We start from the raw sequence: 12,913 nt of genomic DNA, 5'->3' as shown, positions 1-12,913 counted from the left end.
AAAAAAAAAAAATTTTTGAAGACTTTAAAAATATATATTTTGAATCTTTTATTAAAAATAAATCATTCTAGAAAAGAAGTATTTCAAAGTAAAGATTGTTTTTATGTAAAGTTTTAAAATTAAATTGGAATTACCCAAGTATTAATCAGAAAGGACTTCTCCGGCACGACATCAGATAAACAGAAAGCGGAAGTCTGAAAAAAAAAAAAAAAAGAATTGATTTTAAATCTCTGCATTGGCAATCACTATTAGATTATTTATTCCAAACCAGAATCGATATTCTTTAAAAAAAAAAAAAAAAAGTAAATAAAAATAAAAAAATCCAATAAGCATTTACATCAACATTACGTAACAGTGACAATCTTCACATAGAATGAATGTACTTACATGAATCTATTTTTAGTAAATGTTTTCTAGATCTAAAATGGCGATTATTTTAAATCGCAATTATAGTCTTAGCATGGATCAACCTTTTATGAGGCTTGTTCATAATTGTATTCAAGTTTGTTTCTTCTTTCACACGTTCTCTACAGCTGGACTTAGCTTAGCTTAGTAAACGTTTTATTTTTTATTTTTACAATAGGTAATTTTTGCATTTTTATCTTTTAAATCTAAACTTGGAAGTTCATAGTATTTATAAAAAAAAAAATATGAGGAGCGTTCCAAAAGTAATGCCTCCTATTTTTCTCCCGCCTGAATGGATCTGAGGGGATTACAAATTGTTATGATCACTGAAGCCTATCTCTGCTCTATTATTTTCATGGCAAGTGCTCGACCGAGCTCCAATCTGCAAAACATTCACAACAAGCACCCATCTATCTACAACCACTGTCAATAATTTTCCCTACTCTCGTCTGGTGTTGAAAACTAAATACAAATTCTATGAACAAATTTTGTTCCTAAAACTTCCCACTTATGGAACTCTATACTGCAGGGCTGTTTTTCAGCTGACAACAAAATAGTCATATTAAAGTCCAATTTAAAAACGTTCTTGTTGAGCCACGCTCTAAATAATCAAATTCTATCAAATTTCCACCATTACTGTTTCACCGATGTCCTGACATTCATTAACCCATATCCTCAAGTGATCTTGAGCTTTGATTTAAAAAAAAAAAAAAAAAAAATCATATTTTTACTTTTCTCAAATGAGATTTATTTCTCAAGATAAAATGTTTATTTACTAATTCAGTTTTAGGAAAGATTGAATTCAACTAATAAAAACAAGAGTAATTTGATATTGGGCAAATGGCAAACATTTTCTTCCAACCCGTTACTCATTCTGCATTTCATTTTTTTTAATTATCAAATATAATATAGTCTATTATATGATTGAAAAAAAAATCAGATACTAAAATTGTATATATATACAGTAATAAAATTAAGCTGAAAAATAAATATTCAAACCTATCAGGATAAAAAAAAGCTCTACCCCAGATAGATAGATATGTTATTTATTTGTTTTTGTTTTCTGATACTTTCTGAATTAATTCAATTATTTATACGAAAGTGCGTTATTTACCTAAATGCAAGTTGGAAATAAGTTTCCCTTTCAACAATTTGGTACCTCCAAATGAGGAGCAACATATATATTGTTTTTTAAAATATAATTATCCACTGACATTTGTTTCATCGTCTACGACTCATCAGTGTGGCTGAATCTTGTCAGATTCAGCCACTCTGAGTCATAGACGATGAAACAAATGTCAATGGATAATTATATTTTAAAAACATTGTGTGTGTGTGTAATTTTTATAAAAACAGATTTTTATTTGCTGTTAAACTCAACAAGTAGAGTGTCATGTTATGTGTTATTTGGAATTGAAGAAAATAAATCTGACTTAAAAAAAAATTTTTAGAATGAAGAAAATATTACTTTTTTCATGATCGTAAAAGGAGAGGACACTCATCACCAAATTTTGTTTAAAATCCATTTTATATGCTGGAATGTGTTTGTTATTAGAAATTGACTTCTAAATTAACTCATATCTGCCCCGGGTCTTTATCACTCTTTTTCTAAAGTAAACCACTTCCTTCCATTTTTTTCCCCCCTTGACTTCTGTGAACTGATCTTGCTAACTCAACTGTTCTACACCTACTAATCCAAGAACTTTTATCCATTCATTTAACATGGCTAATAATAACTCTCATTAGGGCTAGGACAACAGCATATTCTGTTCATTGTTTTGACTCTCGAGAGTGTATCTATTGAAATCTTTAATGCAATGAGTGATGTGGTTCTCAATTGACTAACTAGGTTGGATATATACTTGAGTCAAAACAATGAAAAGAATATTCTGTTGCCATAGAAAAATGTATATTTTAAACCATAAGTATTCAGAGGCTTAAAAACAAACTTTTAAATGATAGATATTATTTGTATTATTCATACTACTGTTCTCATCTCGAGTGTTATTTACACAACATTTTGATTGATCTAACCTCCAACCTTCTTCAGGTGTATTTTATTGAATTCTGGAATCTTTCTGTTAAACTCGTAAGGACCTATGATGTAGTGGATAAAGTATTTGGTAAAATTCACTTGTAAGTTATACTCTCCTAGAGGTTGAAGGTTCAAGCCACGGTGAGAGCAACACTCAAAATACTATTGCAAATTACTTAGGACTTCTACCCAGTCATAGCTAATGAAACAAGAGCATGCTAACCCCATAGGATTTCATCCGAAATTCCATGCAGATTCCAGAGTTCGACAAGATACTTCTGAAGAAGGTTGGAGGTTATATTGAGCAAAACATTGTGAAAATAATATTCAAGATGAGAATAGTAGTCCGAATAATTCAAATAAAACAAATTATCACTCCTTATCTAAAAAATTCCGAAACAATTTTAAATAATACTTTAAGTTATCTTCTGCAATTCGACATCATCTAGCTTTGTCGATTGTGTTTTATGTTTTCGCAGAAACAGTTGTTCGACGCAATTTGATAATGGTTACTTTTCTTCAGTAGTTGTCTTCCTGGCTTTTCTTTAAAAGATAAGTTTGTCATAATTTATTGAACTATAGTTCACGCTGCTCTTACTGATAAGCTGGCAGCATATCCTAACATCTTGATAGCGTATATATGTCTTACAGCTATCAGTTTTAATTTATTTCAAATGCAATGCTTGTTTTTATTTCACCACCCCCCTTCCTCCATTAGAAGCATTTCCTGTATTTCATATGTGCTCCAAACTATGGCTTTCATTTTTTTTTTTTTATCTCTTTAATGCACCAACAGTTATTTTAGTTGATCATTCAATTTTTTTTTAAATACTTTTTTTTTCTTGTTATTTAGTCGTCAACAAAAGTTTAGGATTACTCTGCTAGAATAAGATTCTTCAGCGTTATTTCCATTGTCAGTTCAAGAGGCATCATGAAGATTTAAGTACAACAAATTTGGGTATATGGGTATACTTTATGTGTGTGTGTGTGTGTACTCTATAACATAAAAGCGAAAATGTGTGTATGCATGTGCACTTTTTTTTATGTCCGCCAAAGTGCTCAGGGTGGTCACTGTTTCTTAGAACTTTTTATATACTCCCTAGATTATAATATGTCCAATTTACGAAAAGAGGTCGTCTATCTTTTATTTCAGTGACTTTTATGTTACAAAATTCGCGCTGTGATTTCATTTTCTCTACTACTATGGCGTGATGTTTGATCTAGAAAACCACATGTTGACGTTCGTTTAACCACCTGCTTTTTTAAATGTTTAATTTCAAACATTATCACTTCCCTGCCGTCGTAGCGTTGTGGTAAGTTATTGGGCTATTCACTTCAAGGCTTTGGGTTCGAGTCTACCTTCCTACCAAAACTTTATTTTTTCTTTTCTTTTACACCTAAAAACACCTGGCCATGCGGGGCACCCACGCTAGTATATATAAAAAGGGAAAATACGGAATGGATGGTAGAAATTTACACAAGAGGATACAGAAACCCAGCCATCTTTTCAAATTCATCTTGAATTGTTGCATTATTGGCTCATTGCTAGAACCCTATTCCAAGGATCCTGATTGAGAAAGCAGTTTGCTTCTGATTCAGTTGAAATTGGCCTGAACACCATACTCTAACAGTGGTCTAGCGAGGGAGTCATAAGAAGAGAGAAATATTTTCTTAGTAAGTTTTTAGAAAGAACGTCAAATAAGAAATAGGGTGCTCTTTGCTTTCTTGCTGCCTGAATGCAATGATTAGATGGCTTGAAGTAGGAATCAACCAGAAGGCCAAGATCTTTTGTCTCATTCACCTCCTTGAGATTTCCATGGTTTCACTAATCGCAACAAAAGATTACAACAAAATTGCCAGCTATCATGTTGAATTTAAAGACATTTAAGCCACCTCCCTAAAAAAGAATTGTTAGATAACTATTTGATTAAGTGCACTCGTTCAATTTTGCTGAAGAATTCTTGCAAGAAATGCAGTTTTACTTAAAAAAACGGTACAACATAGCAAAATGAGACCAGCAGAGGAGGCTAGGCAATTGTTGAGGAGGGCATGTTCTCTGTTAGTATAAAATATGGTGCTGTGCTGTAAGAAAATCAAATTTTATGAATATCTGAGAAGTGACTGTCTGGCTTGCCATTTTGAAAAAAAAATCAAGAAACAAAGGAGGATAATTCTACAGCAATTCATACTTACTAAATTTATGTTTTAATATCTACAAATTTGCATTAATCGTTTAAAAAACATTGCTTGATTTTCTTTTTAAAAATAAACCTACCTGATCCATTTATATGATTTTTGGAATATATTTTAATTTTGTGACTCGTGTGGCTGATTTTGGGAATATATTTTAATTTTGTTTTTTAATATAGAGGAAATTCTTGACAAGAAACTTTTTCTGTTTTTCACTCTTCTTCCTTTTTGTCTTATCTTACCTTCCTTTTTCCCTCTTATTACAGTTCTCTCTGAAATGTGAATGTTAATTTTGCTGTATATTTTAAGATTTTAAACAATTCATGAAGGGAGTAGAGGAGTAATGTTTGTTTCATCAATAAATTATTTGCTGTCTCTTTCCCTTCACATGTTCATTCAGTGTCATTCTCTTAATTTGGACTTTCTTCTTTGGAGCTGTTATAGTATAGAAAAATAGTATTTAAAAAATATTTTTATTTATGCTACAGTTGGAGGGAGGGCTCTCAATTTTAATCTCTTTTTGCCCTTGGATACTAGTGTTCCTGAATGGCTATTTAATCGTGAGCAATGCCATGTCTTGCTGTTAGTAAGAATAATAAAAAATATTTAAAAAAAAAAAAAAAAAAAAAAAGTATTATATGATGAATGCCTGATCTAAATCACCCATGATCTTTTTTCAGTCAAATGATTTTGATATGCAATTTTAACCTGACTTTCCTTTTATATAATAGATGGCTCTTACCTTTTGTGGGTAAACCTACATATCTTGTCTTAAATTTATATATATATTATATATTTTATTTATCTATTTATATTTTTACAGAGAACCACGAAGGATAGTTCTGCAGAAAGGCTCAACTGGATTAGGATTTAATATAGTTGGAGGTGAAGATGGAGAAGGAATTTTTGTATCGTTCATTTTGGCAGGAGGACCTGCAGATCTCAGTGGAGAATTACGGAGGGGTGATCAAATACATTCAGTAAGTATATTTCTCAATACCGAGCTCTCCTCAGTTTGATGAAGGAATTCCTGCTCACATAATTCTTCATTTACCTGATTTTCCACTTCGAAAGATCTTGAGCAACATTCTTAGAAACATCCACGTATAATATAAGCAACACTTTCTCTGTATCTTGAATTGTTTCAAGAGAGATAATCACATGAATACTTCCAATGTCAAATGGAACTGATGATATAGAGAAGGAGCAATAGAAATTTTTTTTTTTTTAAGCATTTTTAATTGAATGAAAATAAAAATTAAGTACATATAATGCGGCAATATATATAGTTTTTAAAAATAATTACAATGATATCATGGGGTCTCGGTTTGCATATGACATTTATACAAAAGAAAATGTTCTACTTTTAATTTATTCATAATAATATTGTGAGGTGTACGTTCATCTAGGATCGGAGGGTCGTCCACTTATAATATAAGGGACATTTTCTGTCTGCATCTGTCTGTCTGCCAATCACAATTTTTGTAAACATAAGAAATACATTGCAGAATTTGTTATTTCGGCATTGAAAGATTTAAAAAAATATTGCAGTAATCTAATATATAAAAGGATAATATATCTGTCTCCATATTTTCAAACTCTATCCCCCCCCCCTCCGAAACTAAAAGTTGCAGAGCAGTGCTAGGGGCCTCAAATGATTGGATTTTTTACAGACCATTTTTTTTATGGATCTTTAGCCGGTTAAAATAGTTGTAAAGTAGTCAAAAATGGGTCAGAATTTAAAAAATCGTTATACATTTTATGCATTCATCTTAGTTTATTTTTAATTTTTAATCAGTTTATATGCATGCCACATTGGTACAGTGTTAATGTCACCAGCTTTGAATGCTACAGTTTAACTTTCGGTTTCGATTCTAACTGATGGCACCGAAATACTTTATTTTTTACTTTTGAAATCATTATTGTAATAATATATACAAAATCTGGACAAATTAAAATGTCATTTAAGCGTATTTTATGCCCTTCCAAAGTACTTAATAATAAATTCCAATTGAATAAATGTAATACCCGGTGCCATGACCGGAAATTGAAACCAAAACTTTGAAATATTCAGGCTGATGTTCTATGAACTAACCTATTTAGATTTTCTTATAAATAGATCTTAAAACATTACCGTGACAAAATATAGCTTTGACGTGATGTCATAGATTTGATTCATGTTATGTTTCGAAACATTAATTCAAATACTAAAAATACATAAATGAATGGGTAAACTTTATCAATAGCGTTGGAAATTATTTTAATTGTTCAAAACAATTTGTTTTGCTTTAACTATGCATGGATGTTAAAAAAAACATATGCAGAAAAGTTTTGATGGGGGATTTACTAATCAAGGAAAAAGCAATTTTCAAAATTAAATATAAATATGATTATTTATTTCTTAATCCCAACCAAATGAAAAAGCTAAATACATTCACTGATGATAGCAGAGCTTACTATAAATAAGAACAGAGATGTAAAGTAGAAATTTACAAAAAGTTTTTATTTGGCAGAATACTACAAAGTTGCTAGCTAGGTGTTCCTTAATCCACGGAGTTTCAAAGAATGCAAATTATTCTCATCAGAGGAAAAAACAGAAAAAAATTAACTCTGTATGAAATGTCCGCAAGAGCTATTTTTCCATTTTCATATTTTTGTTTTTTAAGTTTTGTGACTACAAATCATAAAAATTTAGTTTCATCCTATGCAGTAACCAGCAAATACATAGCAATGTTACAAGTTTTTAGCGTGACTTTTGGATTATTTTGCTAACAATTTTTTTTCCTCTGATGAGAAGAATTCGCATTCTTTGAAACTCTACGGATTAAGGAGTACCTAGCTACCAGCTTTGGAGTATTCTGATGAATAAAAACTTTTTGTAAATTTCTACTTTACATCTCTGTTTTTATTATATATATATACACACACACACACACACACACACACACACACTAGAATTTAGGTCTGTATGTGTGTATCTCTATAATTATAAAACTCTGTGTACCTTGCTTGATTGCTTTCATCTGGTCTTCGACAATCAGGCAATTCCATCTTTTAAAAATATGGGATGACAGGTGAATTTATATATAATGGGCATTGCTCAGAGGCTATTGAAGAACGATAGAGTATTGTATGTTTTGCTTTCTATTCTAGCTGATGGCACCCCAGTCGTATATATATAAAACAAAAAGTATCTAGAAAAGTGAGAGTGTGTGTGTGAGGACACTTCTTAACCTATATACTCAACAAATTTCTTCATTTACATGCTGGAAATTTTGTATAGACATATGGAAAACTTTTTAATCAATTTTTATCTGGAAAAAGGGCTACTAACGGGTCAAAATTGAAAAATTTGTATGTGGGCATCATCGGATTTTTATCTCTTTGTCAACTGTTTCACAAATGCTCGTGTGTGACTGAAAAACATACCAGCTTCTTTATGTTAAGACTAAGTACGTTTCGTAAACATTCTGCATAAATCGTGTCAAGCTAGTCTAATGGTTATCGTGCTTGACTCACTGTCTTTAGGTTTTGCTGGAGTATTTGTTTTTACTTACAGGAAGCGAACTGTTTAGGAAAAAGATAATACTTGCTTGCACATGTCTCGGTTTCTTTCCGGGTTTTTTTTTTTCATTTTAATTAACTTTTTTTAAAATGGAATTTAACATTACGTTTAATACCTACAGTATTTCTGTTTATATTAAATAAGAATTGTGCATTAATTAAAATATAATATTTATGTGTATTTTCTGACTGCAATGCTGGGTAGCCAACCGTCGATTTTACATGATGGCATGCATTGGACGACTTTTAAAAATTGATTTCCAATATAACCTATCTCCAGCTAAGTATTTATTTCTCTTTCCCTCAAGTCCATTCTTATTTCTTCCAATGTTTTCCTTGGTCTTCTACTGTGAACTGAACCTGCTACCCCAACTGTTTTACATCTACTAACCCAAGAAACTTTACCCATTCTTTCAACAAACATACCATCAAAGTCTCCTGCTGTAACGTTATAGAAGGCGTTCTCATTTCGTTCTCCCTCTCGTCTGTCGACCTCATCAAAGTGTCAAACAAATAAAAGAAATCCTTTGGACTCGCTTTTGTGTTTTTGAAAGATACTTTTATTTCCTGTCTGTGCTTCATATTATACATAGCAAATTTTAACAGAGCTGTCATCGACTAGCGGGGAATCATTGTCGTCTGGTTTCTTTCTCCTGCTGTTCATGCTGTCACATCTTTCCCGCTCCACTCTCTCTGTCTTACTGCTGCTATCTCTGTGAGACGTCACCAGTCCTGCTACCTCCTACTGCTCCTCTCTCTATTTCACTGCAGCAACTGCTGTCTATGTGATGTGGTCACACATTATGATACACTGCACAATCTCCCTGTACTGTGCAAATTTAATCTTCCTTTGAAGTCATCAGTTCTAAGAGTTGTCTTTAAGATTCGCATTACCATTCTTATATTCTCTTCATGCAACACATCTCCTCAACCCTCACTGGTCAGATTTCACTTCCATACATCATCACACTGCATACACATGCTCGATACTTCTCTCTTAGTTGAAAGTGGTAGTACTTCACAGATTAGAAATGGCAAAATTTCCCGAACCTATTTGATCCTTTCAAAATTCTTGCAATCACACTAGCACCTGCTCCCTCCTGTTCTCCAGTTGCATCACTATGGTGACAAAACTTCTCAACTCTGTCTTATTAATGTTTGAAGCAAGAATATTAGTTTATTCAGTGCTCATTATATATAGTCTCTGTACATAGTAAAACAAAACTGGATTTAGGATATTCTATTACAACAACAAATTAATTTTTTTGCACCATATGAAAAAAAAAAAAAAAAGTTATGGGATTTGAATGAAATATTGTGTTAATCTTAATGACTTTCTAAATTTTGTTTTAAGGGTAGCCAGTCACTTGTATGAACTATATTTATTTTTTTCAATGAAGTTGAATACTAGTTATGTATGTATTTGGATTATTCAAACTAATTAATCATAACGTTTTCTTTTTTTTTTTTTTTTTTTTTTTTTTTTTTTTTTTTGCTAAACCTTCTTCAGGTGCATCTTTTTTGAACTCTGAAACCTGTGGAATTTCAAAGTCAATACTTTATTTAAAATTTCCAAGTCAATATTTTATTTAAAATGGTTACAGTTTTAAGTTAGCCTTGCTTTGCCGGGATCTTGCTAAACTTGTTTTAGCAGTTTATTGATGAATTTTGTTGTGCAAAAATAGTTGAAATGTCTACTATGACCTTTCTTGCCATTGCTTCCACATTTCAGTTGCAACTCTTAAGCCCTCATCTCATGGCATTAAGGAGCAATGATCTAAGTTTTTAAAAAAATTTAAATCTTGAACAAATCATGATTTAGGTCTTTCCTTCAATATTCCAATGTTTTTCAGTCATCCACTCTTAAACTTAACGTTGGTCTAGTGGTCTCCATCCATTTGCTGTTTGATATCTACTTCTAATACAGCTTCCTAATCCAGTAGCTTCTTGCTGCAATAGATATCTCCTGTCGTTGCAATAATCATGTTTTGGTTCCCCCGATTTATCGGAAAGAGACCTATGTTTTCAGTGGCGTCCGTGCGTGCGTCCATTAGTCCAGACGATTGCTAGATAACCATCCATTAATTTTTCCTGAAATTTTGCCACAAATTGTATTTCATTAAATAGATGTGCACAGTAAAAATAAACTTTTTGTAAAAATTCTCGTTGTGTTCCCAGGGTCTCAAAAGAGGTACAAAACATGACCAAAAATGAAACATCTTGTCCCATAACTTTTGATCCATCCATTAGATTTTTCTGAAACTTGGCCAAAATGTGGAGCCCATTGTTTTTAATATATATCCAGTGTGGCAAAATTCTGGTTCGCGTCCCCAGGGACTTTCAGTGCGAATAACGCTCCTTTTTGTGGCTCTTCTTTCATATTTTCCGACAAAAACTTGATATGTCTGACTATATAATGGTTTTTCATGGTGGTCAACTCAAACATACATGTTAAAGCCTGAAACTGCACTATTATCCATTTATACTGGGATTCGGTGTCTACAGAGGATCTAGATGTCAAAAATACCCCAAAATGGCCCAAAATTACACTTTTTGCCTCATAGCGTGTGATATATCCATTAGATTTTCCTGAAACTTAGCCAAAATATGGAGGCTATTGTTCTTAATATGAATTCAGTATGGGTGACCCCGGCAAAATTCTGGTTCGCATCCTTCTAGGACTTTTTAGAGTTAAAAAAACATGCCTTTCTGGAGCTCTTTTTTCATATTACTCAAAAACTTGATATGTATGTCTATATAGTGGTTTTCCATAGTGCTGAATTCAAATATACATGTCTTAAGGTTTGAAACTGCACCATTTGTCCATTTTCACTGGGATTCGGCATTCTCAGAAGCTCAAAAGGGGTTACAAATACCCCAAAATTGCAAGAATTGACACTTTTTACCCTATAACTTTTGCCCCATCCATTAGATTATTCTGAAACTTAGCGAAAATGTGAAGGTAACGTTGGCCCTTCACACTTCTCACATTCATCATTTCTTCCCTATTTTTTTCTGGCGACATCTCACATGCAGCATCAGAGGGGGGCCACGCACACGTGGCTAGTTTTTTTTTTTGTTAGCTCTTTATATATATCTATATATAATCTTAATAGATAATTAGTAATAATATAAATAGCTATAGCTATTGAGCACTATTATGTAAACCTGGTGGATATTTTTTAGATTGTTATCCTACAAAAACATTAACCTAAACACACACACACACATACATACATACATATATATATATAAGTACATCTTTGTGGCTTAACTCCAAAATTGAATATTATAAAATGTAAAGAATAAGAATTTAATTTATAAAAAAGGGGGGGGGGGTTATGAGCCGAGTGTGTAGGGGGGGCATAGTTTTCATTCAATCCTGGGTCTCTCTGCTGGTTTTATTAAAGATAATAGTTTTGCTTGGATCATTCTATTTTTCCTACAGCTGTAAAAGTATTATTATACATTTGTGTGTTTGGAGTTGTTTTTAATATTTTTTTGATGTGACTTGGCTGTAGACAAGCACTTAAAGAAGCTATCTGTTTTCAAATAATCTGCAGCTATCTCCTAGCAAGTAGGTAGGTTACATTTCTTGGTTGGCTTGATTTACTTATATATTATCAGTATCTCTGAATACAATATGATGATAATGACCATTTCATTAGGTTTGAAACACTAATCTTTTGACCACTTTTAGCAAGATGTTGAAGTACGTTTCATCAGTATTGACCTTTTATTTGGCCTAGAATTATTTAAAAACCCTCATCCCTACATTAAAAAAAACTTATAATCATTTTTTTTTTTTTTTATAAGTACATGTGATTCTCACTTCTGTGTGACTTACACATTGTATATTTTTTTTTATTTGCAATTAATCAATTATTGAAATGAAATTTGAAAAATCCTAAAAAAAAAAAAAATTAAGATCCTTGTTCAGAAGTCCCTCTACATAAAATAAAAATAAAGATCTGTATTATGTACATATACATTCCAAAAATCATGTAGTTTGATAGTTTTATTTTTATAAAAAAAATCATTTTAAAGCGATTAATGAGAATTTGTAAACATTACAACATATATCTCACAAGTTTTGAATTATTCTTGCATTATCTTTGTTTCATGACATTTTTTTGTCAAATGACAGACGAGACAGTTCCTGTTTGGATACTCATAACATTTGATTTTCTTATTTAAAAATAAATCTACTATTTAGATGATTTTTGGAATAGGTTTTCATTTTGTCAAGGGAATGTGCCTCCTACAGATTTTTCTTTTTTTAATTTTAATAATTTTAAGGGAATTCTGAAAAGAACCGAATTACAAAATCAAATCCAAGAGAATGATTTCAATGTCTTTTTTGTAAACAAAAAAACGAAAGAAAAAAAAACAGCTATTTTGATCTATTGTTAAGTTTTGAAAGAAATTATTACTCTTCAAAATTGAAAGGAATTTGGAAGCATTTAAACCATCATAGAGAAGGTCATTTCTCTAACATAGTTATATGGAATAAGCCAGAGAGAGTGGCAACCTTGATTGAAGTGAGTGTCCCTAATGGTGGGGGTCTGAACAGAGCTGAAAGGGAGAAACAGACCAAATATCAAGGTCTCATATATGATATGAAAAGAAACTGGAATCTTAGAGATATCAATCATACCAGTTATTATAGATGCCACAAGGCTTATAAAGAAGAACCTGAAGGGCTACCTAACTAATATT

At 31.7% G+C, this 12,913-nt stretch overlaps 1 protein-coding gene across 23 annotated transcripts in view; it reads left to right on the top strand.

The window, feature by feature from the left end:
- LOC145287959 (disks large homolog 1-like) overlaps positions 1-12,913 on the top strand; it is a 909,452-nt gene that overhangs the window by 769,647 nt on the left and 126,892 nt on the right. For all 23 annotated transcript variants that reach the window (XM_080135923.1, XM_080135919.1, XM_080135921.1 and 20 more), the window contains one exon: positions 5,454-5,610. In XM_080135923.1, coding sequence (XP_079992049.1) covers positions 5,454-5,610 — 157 coding nt within the window. The remainder of the gene's footprint in view (positions 1-5,453; positions 5,611-12,913) is intronic.

Source organism: Euprymna scolopes, chromosome 11 (genome assembly GCF_053919585.1).
Source record: "Euprymna scolopes isolate OS-2025 chromosome 11, ASM5391958v1, whole genome shotgun sequence".
Taxonomy (NCBI): Eukaryota; Metazoa; Mollusca; class Cephalopoda; order Sepiida; family Sepiolidae; genus Euprymna; species Euprymna scolopes.
This window is presented reverse-complemented; position numbering and strand designations above follow the sequence as displayed.